Raw genomic sequence first — 20,392 nt, forward strand, 5'->3', positions numbered from 1 at the left:
AGGCGGGGATTTATCCAAATTTGTTTCCATTTTGTATCTTCAATCTGTATATGTAGATCAGTTTCCCATATGCTCCTCAGAGCCAGGGAGAAGCCACCGCCCCTCTCAATCAATAGGTCATAAATTGTTGAGGTCATGCCTTGAAAAGGGGAACAGCTGAACTTTCTGAACACATTCCTATTGATTGGCACAGACAGCGGGGTGAAGGAGTTACCGTGTTTAGGGTTTAAAACCGTAGGATAAATATGGGTATTAACTTGGGGGAAGATGGAAACAGGCACAAAATTATGCCTCACGTGGAGAATGTTAATAGGGAGATATTTTTCTCCCTCTCCCATAATACTAGAACCCCAATGGGGTCCTCCCATGGAGCTGATGGGAGATTCAGGGCAGATAAAAGGAAGGACTTCTTCACACAGTGCAGTTAAACTATGGAACTCACTACCACAAGATGTAGCGATGGAGACCTATTTGGCTGGCTTTAAAAGGGGGTTGAAAAAATTCCTGGAAGAGAAGGCTATCAATGTCTACAAGTCCTGATGACTCTATGCTACCTCTAGTAGTGGAGGCAGTAAGCTTAAATACACCAGTTGCTGGGGAACATGGGTGGGAGGGTGCTGTTGCACCATGTCCTGCTTTGTGGGTCCCTGGCCAACAGCTGGTTGTCCACTCTGTGAACAGAGTGCTGGGCTAGATCGGACCCTTGGTCTGACCCACTAGGGCACTTCTGATGTTCTTATGTATGCCAGCCATAACACCTTGGAGGAAAGACAGGAGAAAAATAAGAGCAATAAGGATAAGAATGCCGCTGAACATTGGGAGTAAAACGAAGAATGAATCCACATTCCGTTGGAGTTAGAGACACACATTCGTCCTGCTGCCCCCTCATCTTTTTTCTGTTGGACTTTGATTCCCAAGTAGGGATGTGTGAAACAGCAAAACTCCAGCTTGCTGAAGAGCATCGTCACACAGGGGAAAATCATGTTTGCTTGCCGTCACTTTTCCGCCTCGCATTTGTCACTCATTACTTCCTCTTTTGAAAGAAGACGTAAACAACCTGCACGTGGCCCATTCAGTGGGCCGTTTTGATCCCGCTGCTTCTCCTACACACAGCAGGAGACAGCGGCAACTTCCATCTTTAAAAATAAGTCGGACTTACTGGAGTGTTTTTTTTTTTGTCACGTGAAGAAGGCTAGAAGGGGCAGGAGGGGCATGGGAGGCAGACATTGTCGTGAGAGGGACCTGCGAAAATCTGTGAGTGTTCAGTAAAGAGCGTGCAATAAAACACTCGTCTGATGGAGCTCAAAGTTTGCTGAATTCCATCTCGAACCTTGATCCTACTTAGAATCATAGAATCATAGTCCATAGCTAGACCTAAGGTTTATCCCTGGATCGTCTAGGTGACACACAGGGGATCCAGTGCTCAGGCAGGGGCGAACCCTGGATGATACCAGGATAAACCTTATGTCTAGCTGTGGCCATAGAATAGCAGAGTTGGAAGAGGCCAACAAGGCCATCCAGTCCAACCCCCTGCTCAATGCAGGAATCCACCCTAAAGCATCCCTGACAGATGGTTGTCCAGCTGCCTCTTGAAGGCCTCTAGGGTGGGAGAGCCCACAACCTCCCTAGGTCACTGGTTCCATTGTTGTACTGCTCTAACAGTCAGGATTTTTTTCCTGATGTCCAGCCGGAATCTGGCTTCCTTTAACTTGAGCTCGTTATTCCGTGTCCTGCACTCTGGGAGGATTGAGTAGAGATCCTGGCCCTCCTCTGTGACAACCTTTCAAGTATTTGAAGAGTGCTATCATGTCTCCCCTTAATTGCAAGCAATCGATCAGATTGCAAGCTTTGTTAATGCATGCATAGTTTCAAGTCCGTTTCCCCAGATATGCACGTCTTTGAAATGTATGCACTCTTCTTCCATCAATTAAAGCATGTTTTACTGCATTTTTCAAAATTAAGGTTTTTTTCATGTACGTTTTTCAAATGTACACATGCTGTCAAGTGAATTTTTGGGAAGGGGGATGTCTGAGAATCGCATTACATGCTCGGAAAGGTATGGACTTCGAATGCAGATTGTGTGTGAGTCTGTGTTCAGCCCAGAAGGTGCAAACTGGGTAAATCCTGAACAAAAAACACAAACTGGAACCAATTTCTCATACATCCCTAGCTAATCCCAAGTGACAGCAATTTCCCATCACAAAAATCAACAAACAACGTGCTGGATTCTTTCTTTTATTTATTACGGATGGATGTCTTTTGTTTGTAAACAATTCTTGTGCATTTTGCTCTATCATTTTCCAGACATATGTTATTCATCGTAAATCATCTGTTGTGAAAACATCCACGCCGCCATGAGTAATTGCAAAATCATTCTTTTCTCTCTCTCTTTGGCTTTGCATTTAGACATTAAATGGGGGCTGAAAAAAATCCTTTTTGCTGAGGGAGGGTTCGGACCGCTCGAACTTAAGCGGAGCGCGCCCGCATCTCGGTCTTATGGGGAAAATGGAAAGCGTAGAAAGACCAATTGCTCTCAGCCCCTGGTTCCTACAGCAGGTCTGTTGAACCAATTGCAGTCTGAGGGTCAAATTCAATGTCAGTAGAGCTCTCGGGGGCCAGTGACAGGCAGGGCTGAAGGCAAAAGAAGTAGGACAAGAACACCAACATATTTTAGCTTAACGCGCTTACTGCTAGTAACTAATCCTTAGGAGAGGCATTTCAAACTTTTAAAGGCCTAAGGCTCAACACCCCTGCCTTAAAGCGACACCTGCATTTCCAGAGCTCGCTGTATTCTGAAGACATTGGCCAAGGGGGTCCTCCTGAGTATATAATGCCTGAAAGCAATTGTGTTATCCTTCCAGGTAAAAATGGGAGCAATTAAAATCAATCAATAAATAACGTCATGACTGAGATCTGATTGGGACACCAGAGCTCAAGGACGATTGGGCCACAGAGTGGTCACTTCCCTGGTGCCCTCCCCCAGAGCGTTTATGGGACCTGAGGCAGGTGTACATGGGAGGCCTTGTGGAGCTCCGAGTCCTGGTCTGGGCCTCTCTGAGCCCTGCCCGGGAGCTGGTCTGCAAAAGAGCTGCAGATGCTAGCCTGCCTCAAGCAAAATGCTGACACCGAGAAATGCAATATACGAGGTGACCCATTGTACAATTGCAGTAGCAGCTGCTGCAGTCAAAGGAACCACTGGAGATGTGTATCTCTTGGTTCACACATTACGTTTCTCTGTGTGAGCCCAGGCCTGAAGACATTTAGGGCTGCTTCAGTTTGCAGACAATTTGTGCCAGCCGGTATGGCAAGTGCTTGACAAAGTCGGCACTTCATTTTTGCCCCCCACCCCCCCGGTTCCTGCAGTTCTAAAGTTAGTATATTGTGCTGCAGGAACGAATTTCAATGCAATTCCTCTTAATGTAATGCTTAGGGTGACCCTATGAAAAGGAGGACAGGGCTCCTGTATCTTTAACAGTTGTATTGAAAAGGGAATTTCAGCAGGTGTCATTTGTATATATGGGGAACCTGGTGAAATTCCCTCTTCATCACCACAGTTAAAGCTGCCCTCTTTTAAATCTGGTCACTCTAGTATAGCTCCTGCAGCTTTAACTGTGGTGATGAAGAGGGAATTTCACCAAGTTCGTGTGGCGCAGAGCGGTAAAGCAGCAGTTTCTGCAGCTGAAACTCTCCCCACGGCCTGAGTTCGATCCCAGCAGAAGCTGGTTTCAGGCAGCCGGCTCGGGTCGACTCAGCCTTCCATCCTCACGAGATTGGTAAAATGAGTACCCAGTTAGCTGGGGGAAAGGTAATCACGGCCGGGGAAGGCAACGGCAAACCACCCCGCTATAAGGCCTGCCATGAAAATATCATCGAAAGCTGGCGTCCCTCCAAGAGTCAGTAATGACTCAGTGCTTGCACGAGAGGTTCCTTTCCTTCTCCATATATATAAATGACACCTACACTAAGCAGGATACAACACTTTAAAAACGTTTTGAAAACTGTACATGTAATTCGTCCTGGGCTTGAACAGTTGTCAAAACCATTATAAACCGTTATAAGCAGAAGTGTAGATCCTGAAATTCCCTTTTCTATGCAACTGTTAAAGATACAGGAGCCCTGTCCTCCTTTTCCATATGGTCACCCTATTAATGCTAGCAAGCCATTTGGACAACTGTTTCATGTCTTGTGGCTGGATCTACACTACTGCTTTAAAGCGCTTTAAACTGCTTTATAACAGTTTTGACAACTGTATATGGAGTGTGTCCTGGGCCCCAACCATTGCCAAAACTGTTATAAAGCGCTTTAAAGCTCTTTAAAGCAGTAGCGTAGATCCTGCCAGATCCATTACACTTTCTCTCTACTTCCCATAGTTTTGAGATCTCTCTCTCTCCCCCCAACTCCTGCTTTTTAAAAATCAAATTGCATGAGCTGCATCCAGATTCTTATGCACGTATTCTGGTGCTGTGGCAAAATGAAAAGCTTTTGGCAGTCAGCATCGTGTTATATTGAATAGATTGTGGGCTACAACATTCCAGAGTATTATTGAAGAACATTATTAAAGTATTCGAAATTATAGGGAAGGGAGCATTGACGTAGCTCAGCCTTCCTCAACCTGGGGCGCTCCAGATGTGTTGAACTACAACTCCCAGAATGCCCCAGCTGGGGCATTCTGGGAGTTGTAGTCCAACACATCTGGAGCGCCCCAGGTTGAGGAAGGCTGACATAGCTGATGTTGACATGATCACAAACTTATTGACAACAGCTGAAATATCGATTGCTACGTATTGGAAAAAAGAAAGCGGCACCACTCCTCTCAGATTGGTTCGACAGGGCTTGGGGTATATAGCTATCAAGTTTAACCTTACATCTTATGTGTGCGGTCGTGAAAACCAAATGTATGAAAATCAATTGATAAGGAAATGGTCAATTTTTATTAATTTCCAAATAATAAATTTGAAGATGATGATATGCCCATTACATTAATATAAGGAACCAATCCTTTTTCTGCGTTTATAAAATATCAATTAATTAAAACTGAAAACAAATCAAATTGCATATGCAGCTGCCTATTCACCGGTTGTGTTTAGCTTGGTGTTTTGAGATAAAAGGCATTGGAAATGCTTAACCTGGGCTGGATCACACACTGGCCTGGTTCAGACAACACGTTAAACGATGCTGCATAACCACAAAATGGTTAAGGGAACGCATTAAGGTTAATGCGTTCCCTTAACCATTTCATAGAAGCATAGAATAGCAGAGTTGGAAGGGGCCTACAAGGCCATCGAGTCCAACCCCCTGCTCAATGCAGGAATCCACCCTAAAGCATCCCTGACAGATGGTTGTCCAGCTGCCTCTCGAATGCCTCAAGGGTGGGAGAGCCCACAACCTCCCTAGGTAACTGGCTCCATTGTCGTACTGCTCTAACAGTCAGGAAGTTTTTCCTGATGTCCAGATGGAATCTGGCTTCCTGTAACTTGAGCCCATTATTCCATGTCCTGAACTCTGGGAGGATCGAGATGAGATCCTGGTTAAACAGCATGGTTTAGTGTGTTGTCTGAACCAGGCCACTTTCTGTTTGGCTGATCCAGAGTGTTCTTTAGTTGGGAGTTGTGACAGTTAAATAGGACCTGATTTGCCTTGTAGACAGTAAAAAGAGATTGAGACAGAGTTAAAATTGAGCGGAGGATGTCCGACAACCAGGGACAACCTAAAAATGAAGCCACACCAGTCTCTGCAGGCTAGAGAACACCAGGCAATGATTCTGGATACAGCTCACCATACCTACACCTGGCTCATAAGCAGGCCTGGATCTGTGCCCTTCCAGCATTTTTTATTTTTGCCACAGGAGCGGGTTGCGGGCGCATTTCCATGAATGGACGGGGGCGGGGAAAAGACAGAGAAGCCAAAAGTGACCCTTGGAAGATAGCACATTCGGAGCTGTAGCCATCAAACATGGCCAGCTGGCCATCTAAGCAACAAACACATGGAAAAATTGGCTTGAGCTTTTGGATGTCTCAGCTCGCATTCTCTATAGGGCCTTCCAGGCAAATAGCTGGGACTCTTGAGCAATGAGACCTTCCGTTGGGGTTGCTCTGGTCCTATGCGTCCATCCTTTGATGGAGGACTGCCAAGAACCCCTGCTCTCATGCGCAGGTGAGAAGTAAACAGAGAGGGAAAGGTGCTAACCCAAGCCTTAGCTAGACCGGGCAAAATCCCAAGGTGCACAGGGGATCCTGGGATCAGGGAGGGATGATCTCTCCCTCGCCCCGGGATCTCGCCCTCCCCTTTGGGATCACTTTTTCCACGGTTCCGGGCTGAGCCCGTGGAACGTGTGGCCCGTTGCCGCGGCTTGACCCAGCTCCATGCAATCCCTTGTGCGGAGCCACGCACGGGGCACAGCGCTCCTCAGCCCATCGGGGGTAGGGTGAGGGGAGTGGGGAAATTAAATTATTTTTTTAAAAAGGACCTACCCACGACCATTTGTGCGCTCCTGTTTCTTTAAAAATAAAAATAAATCATGGCGGGCGCGGTGCCTCCCTTCCTGAGGTTGCCGCGCCTCATGTGTAAACGGAGGAGGGAACTCACGTTAATCACAACGGGAGATTTTCCCTCCTCCGTCGCGGATTATAAGGTAGGTCTAGCTAAGACTTCCCCCCAAAATGGCTCGTTTCACACCATGACTTTTGTTGCTAGCTGCCCTGCCTCTTTACAGGGCTACATAGCTTCCATGTGGGTGATTATCAGAGAAGAGAGACATAAACCTATCCAAAATGGAACCGCAGGACTTCTCTCATCTTCATACAAGGGCAGATGAAGACCAGATCTCTCACAGTATTCTTTCTCACCTCTTTCTTCAGCTGCCTCAGTATAAACCCAAAGTTACCTGTGTGTCATATTTCCTTAGAAATACAGATATATATATTTTAAAAACCACAGGTTGTGATATTAGCTGTAGGATTCTTTCTTTCTTTCTTTCTTTCTTTCTTTCTTTCTTTCTTTCTTTCTTTCTTAAAGAGCAAATTCCCAGTCCATACGGTTGTGACGAAATGTTTGAGAGTATGTGGGCAGGACATAGTGAAACCTCCAAACACTGAATAAGGTTTTGTGTGATCTGGGGGGCCCATTGCGGCGGGAAACGGGTGCTTCTCACCCTCCCTCAGTGACTAGCCAAAGCAGCAGAAATTATTCAAAATAGTAAAATTCTGGAATAAATTATGCAAAACAAGATCAACCGTGCAAATTGGAATAATTTATATCAGTTCAGTTGCAGAATCCAACTTTTCTTGGTGAAGTTTTTTTAAAAATAAAATAAAATTGCAGAGTGCACACCTTTCCGCTTGCACAGTCCGGCCCTGGATTCACCTGGAGTCTCTTTCAAATAGACAGTGCATTGCCTCTTTTGCCATTCTAACACCCAAAATTCCTTATTCCAAATTCCCACTCGTAGAGCCATTCCAATCAGTTGATTGGGAGATATTCACTCGACATATGCAAGCAATTTTTAAAAATGTACTCATCAACTGTCATGGCTTCCACCAAGGAGCTCTGGGGGCTATAGATCTTCTTTTTGGGTGGGGGTTGCTGAGAATTCACATGCACACCCATTTAGAGGGAGGAGGTTAGCAAAGCAGTATGCCCCTACTGCTCCGGTGTTGGGAGCAGGTGACGCAGAGAATCAACCAGAAACAGATTCTGATTCAGAAGATGCCAAGCCAGTGGGGGAGGAAGTTCACAAGGGAGAGCCTCCAGCTGCGAATGCGCCCCTCCCAGAGTTTGTCTCCTCAAGGCCAGATCCTATGCTCTCAAGAGACAGGAAGTCAACTTCCGGGGGTGAACATTCCAAAACATTACTTGATGCTAAGAATCGCCAGAAGTTAAAACGTTCAGCGAGATTAGCAGCAAAGAGACAGTCGGAGAGATTGCTTGAGAAGGTGTCTACGCACCCTCCTCCACCTCGAAGCTTGGGACATTTGAAAAGCCTTTTCTTTCCTTTGAATGGTCAATTGTTTTGCTTAGTTTGCATAGCGCTGCCTAGGGGGGATTTTCCCATAAAGGTGCCTAGTTTGTGTTACAGAAGTGTTAATTGTTTGCAATAAAGCTTTGTAGATTGGCCTAAGAACTTTCCTTGGTTTTGACTCCCTGGGGACGCTTGAGCAGCTACAGCACAGGACAATTTGATGTTTTTATTTGCAGAGGATTCTTTAGCAGTTTTGTGCAAGAATTATTATTATTATGGTTAAAATTGCAGAAATTACACTTAATTCATAGTTCAGCGAAGGGCTCATTTGCTCCTGGAGTTTAGACTGATTGCAAAAAAGGGAAGATGGAAACAGCTAGCCTTGTACTTGACATATATGTCTACACCACCAGTTGAAACTGGTTTAATAACTATTCCCGCTGTCCAGGAATAGCTCTGGGAAGGGGCTGTGGTTCTCTAACAGACCACTTTCAACAAACTTTATAGCAATTTACAGGATTCCTTGGGGGTAAGCCATGCCCCATTAAATAGTATAAAACCAGGAGACCTTTCTAATGTAGAGATGTCCACAGGTATCCAAAGCAGAGCTGCAATCCTAAACAGATGTACTCAGAAGTGAATCCCATTGAAGTCAGGGGGAATTTACTCCTACTTAAACATGGTTAAGATGTACAGGAGGAAGTCTGGTCTCAATCCCTTGAGTTTGAAGAAGAGCTTGAGAAAAGCAATTCACCCAGCCAGTTTCGTTGGGGAGTTATTTGGACAAGCTCGATCAAGTGGAGATTTCAGTACGGCCTTCAAGACAAGAACATCCTGGCCTGTGCCCGGAGAGTGATTCACCTGGTTTCGCCCAGCCTTCTGCAGGATGCAGTACCTTGCAAGGTGTGCCTGCATCAGGACACCTGTCAACCTGCTTCGGCTGACCATTTGCCATCACATTCAAAATGGATCTTGTAAATTCATGGCCCTAAAAGGTAAAGTGATGGGTAGAATATTCAGGCCTATGGCTTTTGGGGAGGTGGGAAAGGCCAACAGAATCTTTGGGCAACATGGGTGGGGACTTTGGTCCACCACCACTGCTCTGCACCCTAACTCCTCTCCTCCATGCTGCCTTGAGGTTCTCCTCTTTTCACTGGGGCTTGCATATCTATTGGGGAATAGGACAACCTGGAGCCTTGGCAGCATGAATATTCAACAGTTTGCTACAGGACCTCTTAAAGATGCAATGGTCCCCAAAGGTCCACAGTATGTACGAGATTGGCTGGTCCAGTAGTAACGGGCACAGCTGTGGCTCCTTTATAGCAGGGCTGGGCACAAGGTAGATCTCCATATGTTTTGGACTTCATCTCCCAGAATTTCTGACCACTGGCCATACGGGCTGGGGCTTCTGGGAGTTGAAGTCCAAAACATCTGGAGATCTTCTTCCTGCTCATCCCTACTCCATAGCATTCATATAACCTCCTGCAAACACTTCCCTCTTTATCCCCCCCTTCCTCTTCATTCTTGGTGCTCATCAACAGTACAGACTTTAGTATAACAGTAATTTCCTCTCCCCAGGGAACTTTAATTCTACGATGGGACAAGAACTCTCAGCATCCTCACCAGACTACAACTCCCAGGATCCTTTGATGGCGGGGAAAACATGACAGTCAAAACGGTAGAAAGCCAATGTAAAGTTGTAGTGCAGATATACCTTTAGAAGCAGGAAGAATGATACCAATACGAAGTCTGAGCAACCAGCTAACTGTTGCTGTCTTCCAATTGCACTAGATCCTTTCTCACAGCATTTTGGGCTCTGCTCAGATAAAGGAGCCTTCCTGTCTCCCCCCTCCCCATTGGAGTTATCACAAAAACACGCTGTAGGGATGGAAGGGTTTCCACCCATTTCTGTAAGGATATGCAACTGGGGTCTTTAGAGAACTGGGTTTTAATCAAAGAAGAAACAGAGACGCAAGACCTCCGAAGGCGCATGCACAACTATCAAGGAGGTTCCCTGACCTGAGCCCATCCTGGGTGGTTCTAGCACATGGCAAAACGTTTCTTTGCAATAAAAAGGAAATTGCAAGCTCTGAAAGGCGCAGAAAGGCCCCGGGATGTCTTGTCACACAAAAGGATGGCGGACCTCAACCCTTCACCCTCTTGGTGCCAAAATAGGACAGCCGGCCAGTTTCCTTCCATTTCTCTTAAACTCGAGAGTGCCATTGGGACGTCCGTGTAAACTCTGGGTATATCCTTCATTTTCGGACAGGTATGACGAGCTCTGCAGGATCTAGAGAGCCTATGCCTTCATTGACACCTGAGGGCAGCAGACCATGGTGCAAAGTGTGTCTGATCAGTCTGCTAGCCCACATTTCCCCGTAGAATGTGGTTTCTTGTTTCGAAGAACAGGGGGGAAAATGTTTCTAGGCCTTTGATGTTCAGTGATTGGCTGGGTATTCTTATGAACACACAGTGCTTTCTGGGCAACTCTTATTTGGATTTCTACCCGTTTCCTTTTTCCTTTTACATCACCGTCTCCTTCTCTTCTTCGACGAGACCTGTCGGCTTGTCTCCGTTGTAGAGTCCTGAACCGTTGAGGTACTCCTCATCTTTGTTATACTGTTCTGGCCCAGAAGAAGGCATGGAATTCTCCGAAATGGAGCCGTTTTTGACATATCCCGGCAAGTTCCGGTGTCCATTGAGGGCACCTGGAATGAGTTTCGTGTTGAGATGCAGGGCGATTCCCCCTCTCGTGGTGACGTTAGTGACACTGGTGTGGGACACCATTGGCCCATAGCTGTAGGTTGTGCTCCCACTGCGGGCTTTCCTTTTGAAGTCAAGCGCTAATGTCCATCTGCTCCATGACTTCTTTATTTCTGCTTGGACCTGATGGGAAAGAGAAAGGTGGCTTATTATGGGATGGTAGCAATGGAAGGACCTCAGACAGAAGAACATAAGAAGGGCCATGCTGGGTCAGACCAAGGGTCCATCTAGTCCAGCACTCCGTTCAAACAGTGGCCAACCAGTCATCAGCCAGGGATGAACAAACAGGACATGGGTGCAACAACACCATCCCATCCATGTTCCCCAGCTATTGGTATATATAGGCTTACTGCCCCTGAAACTGGAGGTATTATATAACCAGGTTTGTCTATGTAGGGAAGAATAGCACCAAATGACGTGGAAACTAAGAAGAGATAGACTCTGGTTTTTGGCTGAAGGGCGGCATAAAAATGCCTAAATAAATAAATAAAGTAAATAATTGGCAGCCAGTGAAGGGGAAAAAATGTTTTATTATTTAAATAAAAAAATGCTCTGCTCAACGTTTCGGTGAGGTGTGGTGTCCAATTCAGATTCGTCATGAATTGGACAGCACACTTAATGCAGCTCCACTAGTAGAGGCGTTCAGAGCACCGTCCGGTTCAGCTTTATTGGATGAGTTTCAGTTATTGAGGCCCGAGGATGTGGACAAGGTGCTTGGCCAAGTCCGGTTGACCATCTGTGTGGTTGCCCCTTGCCCCTCGTGGCTCATTACATCAAATAAGGAGGGGATCGCCGGCTGGGTCCAGGAGGTTGTAAATGCCTCCTTGAGAGAGGGAGTGGTGCCGGCCTCTTTAAAAGAGGCGGTAATTAGACCACTCCTGAAGAAGCCTAATCTGGACGCGGAAGATGTTAACAACTACAGGCCGGTGGCTAATATCCCTTTCCTGGGCAAGGTGCTTGAGCGGGTGGTTGCAGGACAACTCCAGGCACTCTTGAATGAAACAGATTATCTAGATCCATTTCAATCGGGTTTCAGGCCTGGTTTTGGAACGGAAACTGCCTTGGTCGCCCTGTTGGTTCTCCTGGACCTCTCAGCGGCCTTCGATACCATCGACCATGGTATCCTTCTGGATAGGTTGTCTGAGTTGGGAGTGGGAGGTACTGCGTTGCAGTGGTTCCGCTCCTATTTGGATGGCCGATTCCAGAAGGTGGTGCTGGGGGATTATTGCTCTGTGCCATGGCTCCTAAGCCATGGGGTTCCACAGGGCTCTATCTTATCCCCTATGCTGTTTAACATATACATGAAGCCGCTGGGGAAGGTTATCCAGAGATGTGGACTGAGGTGTCATCAATATGCGGATGACACCCAGCTCTACCTTTCCTTTTCATCAAACCCAGGTGAGGCAGTGACTGTTCTGAACCAGTGCCTGGGCACGGTAATGGACTGGATGAGGGCTAACAAACTGAGACTCAATCCAGACAAGATGGAGGTACTGTTAGCGGGTGGTTCATCTGTCCGGCGAGGTGATGTTTGCCCTGTCCTGGACGGGGTTGCACTCTCCCTAAAGGATCGGGTCCGTAGTTTGGGGGTGCTCTTGGATCCAGAACTGTCACTTGAGGCACAGGTGAACTCAGTGGCAAAGAGCACCTTTTATCAGCTTAGATTGTAAGCCTATGCGGCAGAGTCTTGCTATTTACTGTTTTACTCTGTACAGCACCATGTACATTGATGGTGCTATATAAATAAATAATAATAATAATAATAATAATAATAATAATAATAATAATAATAATAACTACGCCCTTATCTGGACAAAGATAGCCTAGCTACAGTTATCCATGCTCTGATAACCTCTCGTTTGGATTACTGGAATGCGTTATACGTGAGGCTGCCTTTGAAAACGGTCCGGAAGCTTCAGCTGGTACAAAATAGGGCAGCCCGTTTACCAACAGGGACTGGCCGGCGAGATCACATTACGCCAGTCCTTTTACAACTTCATTGGCTGCCAGTCCAGGTCCGGGCCCAATTCAAAGTGCTGGTATTGACATTTAAAGCCCTAAACGGTTTGGGGCCAGGTTATTTGAAGGAACGCCTCCTCCCATATGTACCTGCCGGGACCTTAAGATCATCTACAGGGGCCCTTCTCTGTGAGCCCCTGCCAAAGGAAGTGAGGCAGGTGGCTACTAGGAGGAGGGCTTTCTCCGCTGTGGCACCCCGGCTGTGGAATGAGCTCCCCAGAGAGGTCTGCCTGGCGCCTACACTGTACTGCTTTCGTCGCCAGCTGAAGACCTTTTTATTCACTCAGTATTTTAACACTTAATTTTAACTTAAATTTAAATTTTACTGTTTTAACTCTGTATTTTAATATTATATCAATTTTGCTGCCTGGTTTTATCCTGGTTGCGCTTTTTATACTGTATTTTGTAATTGTGCTTTTAACCTGTTGGTTGTTTTACTGTGGTACACACTAGTTTTCCAACCTGCAGTTATTAGAAAACTGTGGGTTAGAAAACTAATGTGATACAGTAGCTCCTGCTAGCACAGCAACTGTTTCCAGCTCCTGACGAAGGACAGTATGTCCGAAACGTTGAGCAGAGCATTTTTGGATTTAAATAATAAAACAATTCTTAACACCATTATCAAGCACCAGAGTCTATCTCTTCTTAGTTTCCATGGTATCAGGGCCGGATCTATACTACTGTTTTAAAGCGCTTTATAACAGTTTTGACAACTGTATACGGAGTGCGTCTTGGGCCCCAACAGTTTTAAAGCCGTCGTGTAGATCCTGCCCAGGACTAGTAGCCATTGTTAGCCTTCTCCCCTGGGAATTTATTTAACCCGCTTTTAAAGCCATCCAAATTGGTGGCCATCACTACATCTTGTGGTAGTGAGTTCCATAATTTAACTATGGGCCTTGCTAGACCTATCTTATAATCCGTCTGGGAGTCAGGGCGACGGCGCGCTACAGCTAGCACGCGCCGTCGCCCTCTTCCAGATGTAACATGCGACTGGGCAAGGGGAAGCCCTGTTGCGTCGGCCATTTTGTTCATCAGTTAAAGGGGCCATGTGCGCTGCAGCACCGCCGGAGAAGGTAAGTGATTTTTTTTTAAAAATAAAGCCCCCCATCTCCCCCCCACAATTCCTGATGCCTCTCCTGCCCACTCGCTCACCCATCCTCCCCCCATGCCCGATGCCTTGTCCCCCTCCTTCTCCCCCCACCTGCTTGCCATCCCCGATGCCCGTGCTTGCTCTTCTCCCCCCCCTCTAGCTGGGTCCGGCCTTCCCCCATGCCCCTATCTCCCCCCCCCGTGATCCCCCTCTGGCCCGATGGGCACAGCGCTCCTATGAGCGCTGTGCCCAGTCTGTGGCTTCTCCCGGCTACTTGCAAGTAAGCGAGCAGCTGGAAAAAGCCATTGACCCTGCTAGATGTTCTGCAGCCCCGGCCTCAGGCCCCGGCCTCAGGCGCCATAAGCGAATTCGCTTATGCTGGGTTAAGGTAGTTTTTTGTGCGGCCTGACCCCGGATTCCCCTGTCCATCATCTGGATGCACAGGAGGGAAACCGGGCCTCACACCACGCTAACGCCTGGTCTAGCAACAGCCTATGTGTTGTATGAAGAAGCCCTTCCTTTTATCTGTCCTGAATCTCCCTCTGATCAGTTTCATGGGATGATCCCACTGGGTCCTAGTTTGTCTCCCTCTCCACATTCTCCACATCATGCATAATTTGGAACACCTCTATCATGTCTCCCCATAGCCTCCTTCCCCCCCCCCCCTAAGCTAAACAATCCCAGCTGTTGCAATCTTTCTGCTTAGGGGGGATGCTTTAGCCCCTCAATCATTTTGGTTGCCCAAGAAAATACAATGAATTAAAACAGCAGCATAAAACTTTTAAAACATCGTCAGCTTCATCAGCATCAATAACAGTGAATTTGAGTTTATAAAATAAAACTGGACATCCATTCACTTCAAAGCAGACTGGCATATCTAGGCCTCTAAGGACTCACATGTAGACCCAAGGTAGGCTGTTCCACAATGATGGGGCCACCACAGAAATGGCCCTGTCAATCTAATGGATTTGACCAGCAGCCCAGCGGGGATGTAAATAGGACCTCCAGGGCTTATTTTGGGGTTTTCTCCTCCCTCTCAGCTTTTAGGTGGCATCTTAGGGCTCTTCTACATCAAGCAGGATATTCCACAATGAAAGTGGTATATAAAAGGCAAGAGTCACACGACTGCTTTATAGCGGTATTGAAGTGTGCTGCAGGATTTACACTACAGCTTTATAGTGGTGTTGAAGTGCACTGACAATTGTTGGGGCCCATGAGACATCTACACCAAGCAGGATATGGTCTGTGTCAATGGGCCCCAACAGTTGTCAGTGCACTTCAATACCACTATAAAGCAGTCGTGTGGCTCCTGCCTTTTATGTACCACTTTCATACCACTTTCATAGTACAATATCCTACTTGGTGTAGACGGGCCCTTAGCTGCCTGGGTTAGCAAAGCAGTATGGGAGAAAGAAGTAGACAGACAGAGAGGCTTAGGTCATGATTACAGAGAAGGGAAGGCTCTAGAGATCTTACAGCAACGAGATGTATGCTTAGATGTTTCAATTTCGACTTGCGATATCTGCGTTTAAATCCATATAAAGTCTATTTTCAAGTGGCCATAGAGATTCTAACTAAGGCAGTGGTTCTCAACCTTTTTTGCTCCATTCCCCCCTTTCACCATTGTTCAGAATATAATTCCCCCCTTCCCAAGACAGTCTAACTCAAAAGGTGCATTCCAAATAATATGCATATAATATTGAAAATCTTTTATTTTTTTCCTATGTTAGTCCCATTTAAAGGGGCAACGCAAAGCATGGCCCCTTTTACATTCTCAGCTCCCATGCTTTGCATTGCCCCTTTAAATGGGAAGCTTGAAACGTCTAGGATTGCGAGGGAGGGAGGGAAAAGAGAGCAAAGGCCTGGCTTTTGCAGACGACATGACACTTTTCTGGGACGTTTTTAATAACATGTGTAGGAAGACATAATCTACAGGACATCATACTTTGCTGAATAGTGGTCCCAATTCCCCCCCTGGAACCCTAAAATCCCCCCCAGGGGGAAATTCCCCCCTTGTTGAGAACCCATGAACTAAGGTATATGACAATAGGACGTTAATGTTGTTGTTGTTGTTCATTCCATTTCTATCCCACGGAATAGCTGAAGCTCTCTGGGCAATTAAACACATTGGGATTGACAAAGGCCTCCAACAGCTTCATGTGATGTATCCAGTGCTGGACAGCACCACTTCAGACAGTAGGTGTGAAAGATCAAATTCTCCCACATGTTAAAAACGACAGGAACCTTCACTGCAATTTCAAAAACACACACACATCAGCCTAGGCTAGAAGCTTTACCTTGATGGGTTGGTTTTTATAAATGCAAGGATTTTTATTTTTTAAAAGAGGGAACATTTGACACATTCAATCCACACATGCCCCCCCTCCCCACCAGCAGTTTGACGTGGTATAGACAGGGAGGGAGGCATCACACTGGCCTGCTGGTCATGTAGTTGGGCACTAAGTCACTTACCTCCCCGTTGCAAAAACAATAGATAATGGCGACAAAAAATCCCTAGGAAGAAGAAGAAGAAGGAGAACAACAATTAACATCTATCCAGCATAGTCCAAAGTCCCTGAGCTGTAGGAGAACTTTGGAAAAGAATCGCATTCAATTCATATCGCATCCAGGATTGTGATCTAGGGGAAATTGTTTCTATTTGTTTCTGCACATCCATGCGATCCATTTCTGGCTTCCCTGCAAGTTGGCACTTCCAACAAATTCCCTGGTATCCAAGATCCTGTCAGACCATTTTGAAACTCCCTGGTCAAAGGCCATGACAAGTAAAATCAACTCAGTAGGCCTGTCATCCCCTATGTTACTATCAAGGGATTTAGCTAGTGCCAAATCAGTAGTGAAACAGAGGTTGCTTGATATAGACATGCAAGTTCTCCAGAGTGCTGCTCAGGGCCCATGCTCCCCCCAATCCCTAGGACTACCAGTCTCTTTTTGCAAAGATGGGATGCCTTACCTGCGCTGGTTAACAATCCCCAAATACAGAAGAGCATTCTCACTAGCCAGACTTAACGTCCTTCCCTCTAAACTTTTAGATGGCAGGTACAACAAAACCCCACTGCTCAACAGATGCTACCCCTGTAAAAATATTGAGGTGGAAACTGTATCACACGTGTTACTCTTCTGTAGGTTTTACCAAGGGGCTAGGAATGATCTTCCGAACCCCATTTTACAATCTTTTCCTGGTCACCCAACTGAATTCTTAATGTCCCTTTTACTTCGGAACTCAGGCAAATCAATCACCGAGCAAGCGGCCAAGTTTTTGAACTTGGCCGTTTCTATTAGATGCTCTATGATTACTTGTCTTTTTAATAGCTAATTGTATGCTCAGTCCTTTTGTATGTAATTTTTGTTGGAATGGTCTATTGACTGCAATAAACTGTTGTTGTTGTTTCTGCAGCATCTAAAATGTGCATCTATTTGTTTCAGAAAGGTCCAGATAGCATCGTGCTTTGAGGAGGAACACAGTAGCTTCGTGGGGGCTGAAAGGTCAACTCACTTTTACCAACAAAACGTGATCAATCCAAGGGCTAGATTACACGTTGTGTTACATGGGAAGTGTGTAGCTGATCCTAACCATTTTAATTTCTTTCTTTTCTTTTTTTTAACTTAGTGTAAGTGTGTGGGCTCCTGAAATGGATTGGGACTACCATGTGTGTATAGGCGGAGTTAAATCTCTCCACAAGTCACTTTCCCATTAAATTTCCCCCGCTCTGTGTAGAGGCTAAAGAAAGAAGGAAAAGACACACACACCCTCTATTGGTGCCAATGGAGGCCTTAGCTAGACCGACCTGTTATTATGGGATGGAGGGGTGAAGCTCTTGCGATGTTTTTATCGCGAGATCGCCCCTCTGTGCACACGCGGCACGTGATGACCTTAGAGGGAGAGGTGTCGCGCCAACCATTTTTTTATTTTTTAAAGAGGCAAGTGTTTTTTTTAAAAAATAATTATTTCCCCCACTCCCCCCACCCCACCCTGAGGAGCGCTGCGCCCAATGCGTGGGTCCCGGCTCCTCGTGAGGAACCGCGAGGAGCCGGGACAAACCGCGGCGCCCAGCCACACATTCCGCGGTCTTGGGCTCATCCTGAGACCGTGGAAAAACCGAGCCTACAGCGGAGGGCACGCTCCCGCGACAAGAGAGGGATCATCCCTCCCTGATCCCGGGATCCCTGTGCGTCATGTGGACGCACAGGGACGATCCTGGAGTTCGCCCCAGGATTTTGCCCCATGTAGCTACGGCCAGAGTTTGTCTGTCTGTCTTTCTTTCGCCTGTGCATGTATGTATGTGGGATTTTTAGGGGCGGAAGAGGCTAGGTGGGAAGGTTTAACCCCCCTCCTTCCTGCGCATGGTGGTCCCAGTCCTGATTGGGAGCCCATGTGTTTACACTAAAGTAAAAGAAACAAGTTCAGAATGCAAAACGAAAACGAGAATTAGGGGTAGGGGTGGATAACACAGGGAAACCTGAACACAAGGTCTCCTGCATTCTCTGGGATTGACATAGGGGTAGCTGCTCTCCAAACAGAACCTCAGAGGACGCACCGTACCTGGAAAGAGTTGAAGAGCATTTCATAGTGCATTTGAATTTGCCAGAGGATCCCTGTCATTTCGGTGTACGGAGCAGCCATAAAAACTATATAATGAACTCCAAATAGAGGCATAAGGACCAGAGTAGATTTCAGCAGCTTCCTGCAGGGGAGAGAAGAGGGAAGAGAAAGAATTTGGGATGAAGAACATAAGAAGAATCCCGATGGATCAGAGCAAAGCCCAATCTAGTCCAGCATTCTGTTCACACAGTGGCCAACCAGCTGTTGATCAGGGACCCACAAGCAGGACGTAGTGCAACAGCACCCTCCCCCCCCCATATTCCCCAGAAACTGGTGCACCCAGGCTTCCTGCTTCCTGTACTGGAGATGGTATATAGCCACCAGGACTAGCAACCATTGACAGCCTTCTCCTCCAAAAAGTTATCTCTGAATTGCCCTCAATCATCCAGGAGCTGAGCTGGGTAGATTAGAACCAAACCATTTTGCAACACACCTGGGCCTTTTTGCGTCCTTCGTGGGCAGAGGAACTGAGCTTTGTTGCAAAGTGCTTTGCGTCGATTGAAACTTGGGGGATTCCACACGTCGTACTGAGGGCGCTTCCATGCGCCCCCAGTGCGGCCCCAAAGCGATCATGTAACTTGCCTCGAGAAGAGACGAGGAAGAGGCGTCCTTGCCGCCACCCGCCACCCACCTACCTCCGACCCAGCCGGGCTGAGCTCTCCGACCCGGCCTGCGAGGAGGTAGGTGGGTGGCGGCGCAGCAAGGACACCTCTTCCTCGTCTCTTCTCCAGGCAAGTTACACGATCGCTTTGGGGCCGCACTGGGGGCGCATGGAAGCGCCCTCAGTACGACGTGTGGAATCCCCCAGACTCATTGTTGTCATTAAAACTTTTAAGACTGCAGCTTGGAAAACCAATTTGCCTGATTACCCTGAAACCGATGCGAATGGTCAGTAGCCGACTGACCTTAAAAACAGGATTTCCAAAATATATAGGACCGAAAATATTTGCGTGGGGCATTAGTAATCATGAGTACAACACAGAGCCCCTCTATATAACGGTATTTGCCATCCTATTCTTTGTATTTGTAAAAAAGAAAAAGAAAAGGAGTACTAAACCTGACCGGCACAAAAAATTGTCTAAAGGGATCTCTCCCCCTGGAGGTGTCATCCAAAAAAGACATCTGATAACAACTTTCTGGCAACTGTCATTCCGTCAGCTGCGATGAATTCGAGATGAGGCTGCAGCTGACATGTTTGAAACCTCCAGGGCGAGGTCTTCACCAAGCAGGATAAGATAAGCAGGACTTCAAAAAAGGTTTGAAAAGTGTACATGGAGTGCGTTCTGGGCCCAACAGTTGTCACTACTTAGGAGTGTAGGCTTCTCAATTTTTCAGGGGGGTGGGTAGCATGGTGCTAAACTTGGAAAAGGGGGGGGGCTAGGCTTATTTGTTTACATTTATGTAAATATATTTTTATTTCTGGAGACCATCCTTCATCAACAATGGATCCTGGGGTGTTTAAAGCCACATACTAAAATAACCAGTACTAGGGTGACCCTATGAAAAGCAGGACAGGGCTCCTGTATCTTTAACAGTTATATTGAAAAGGGGAATTTTAGCAGGTGTCATTTGTATATATGGGGAACCTGGTGAAATTCCCTCTTCATCATAACAGTGAAAGCTGCAGGAGCCCTGACTTCTTTTGTATCTGGTTCCTCTAGTATAGCTCCTGCAGCTTTAACTGTGGTGATGAAGAGGGAATTCCACCAGGTTCTCCATATATACAAATGACACCTGCTGAAATTCCCTTTCCTATGCAACTGTTAAAGATACAGGAGCCCTGTCCTCCTTTTCATATGGTCACCCTAACCAATAATCAATGAAAATAATCAATGAAAATATTACATTTTAATTATAATATTTTATTTATTTATTGCATTTTTATACAGCCCAATAGCCAAAGCTATTATGATAGTTTACACATTACCCCATCATCCACAGT

At 46.5% G+C, this 20,392-nt stretch overlaps 1 protein-coding gene across 1 annotated transcript in view; it reads right to left on the bottom strand.

The window, feature by feature from the left end:
• Positions 1 to 8,226: 8,226 nt before the first annotated feature.
• PTH1R (parathyroid hormone 1 receptor) overlaps positions 8,227 to 20,392 on the bottom strand; it is a 194,164-nt gene continuing 181,998 nt past the window's right edge. Inside the window, exons 11-13 of the mRNA XM_063122683.1 lie at positions 18,391 to 18,528; positions 16,302 to 16,343; positions 8,227 to 10,843 (exon numbers count right to left, since the gene is read on the bottom strand). Coding sequence (XP_062978753.1) covers positions 10,481 to 10,843; positions 16,302 to 16,343; positions 18,391 to 18,528 — 543 coding nt within the window. The 3' untranslated portion in view covers positions 8,227 to 10,480. The remainder of the gene's footprint in view (positions 10,844 to 16,301; positions 16,344 to 18,390; positions 18,529 to 20,392) is intronic.

Source organism: Elgaria multicarinata, chromosome 1 (assembly GCF_023053635.1).
Source record: "Elgaria multicarinata webbii isolate HBS135686 ecotype San Diego chromosome 1, rElgMul1.1.pri, whole genome shotgun sequence".
NCBI classification, from domain to species: domain Eukaryota; kingdom Metazoa; phylum Chordata; class Lepidosauria; order Squamata; family Anguidae; genus Elgaria; species Elgaria multicarinata.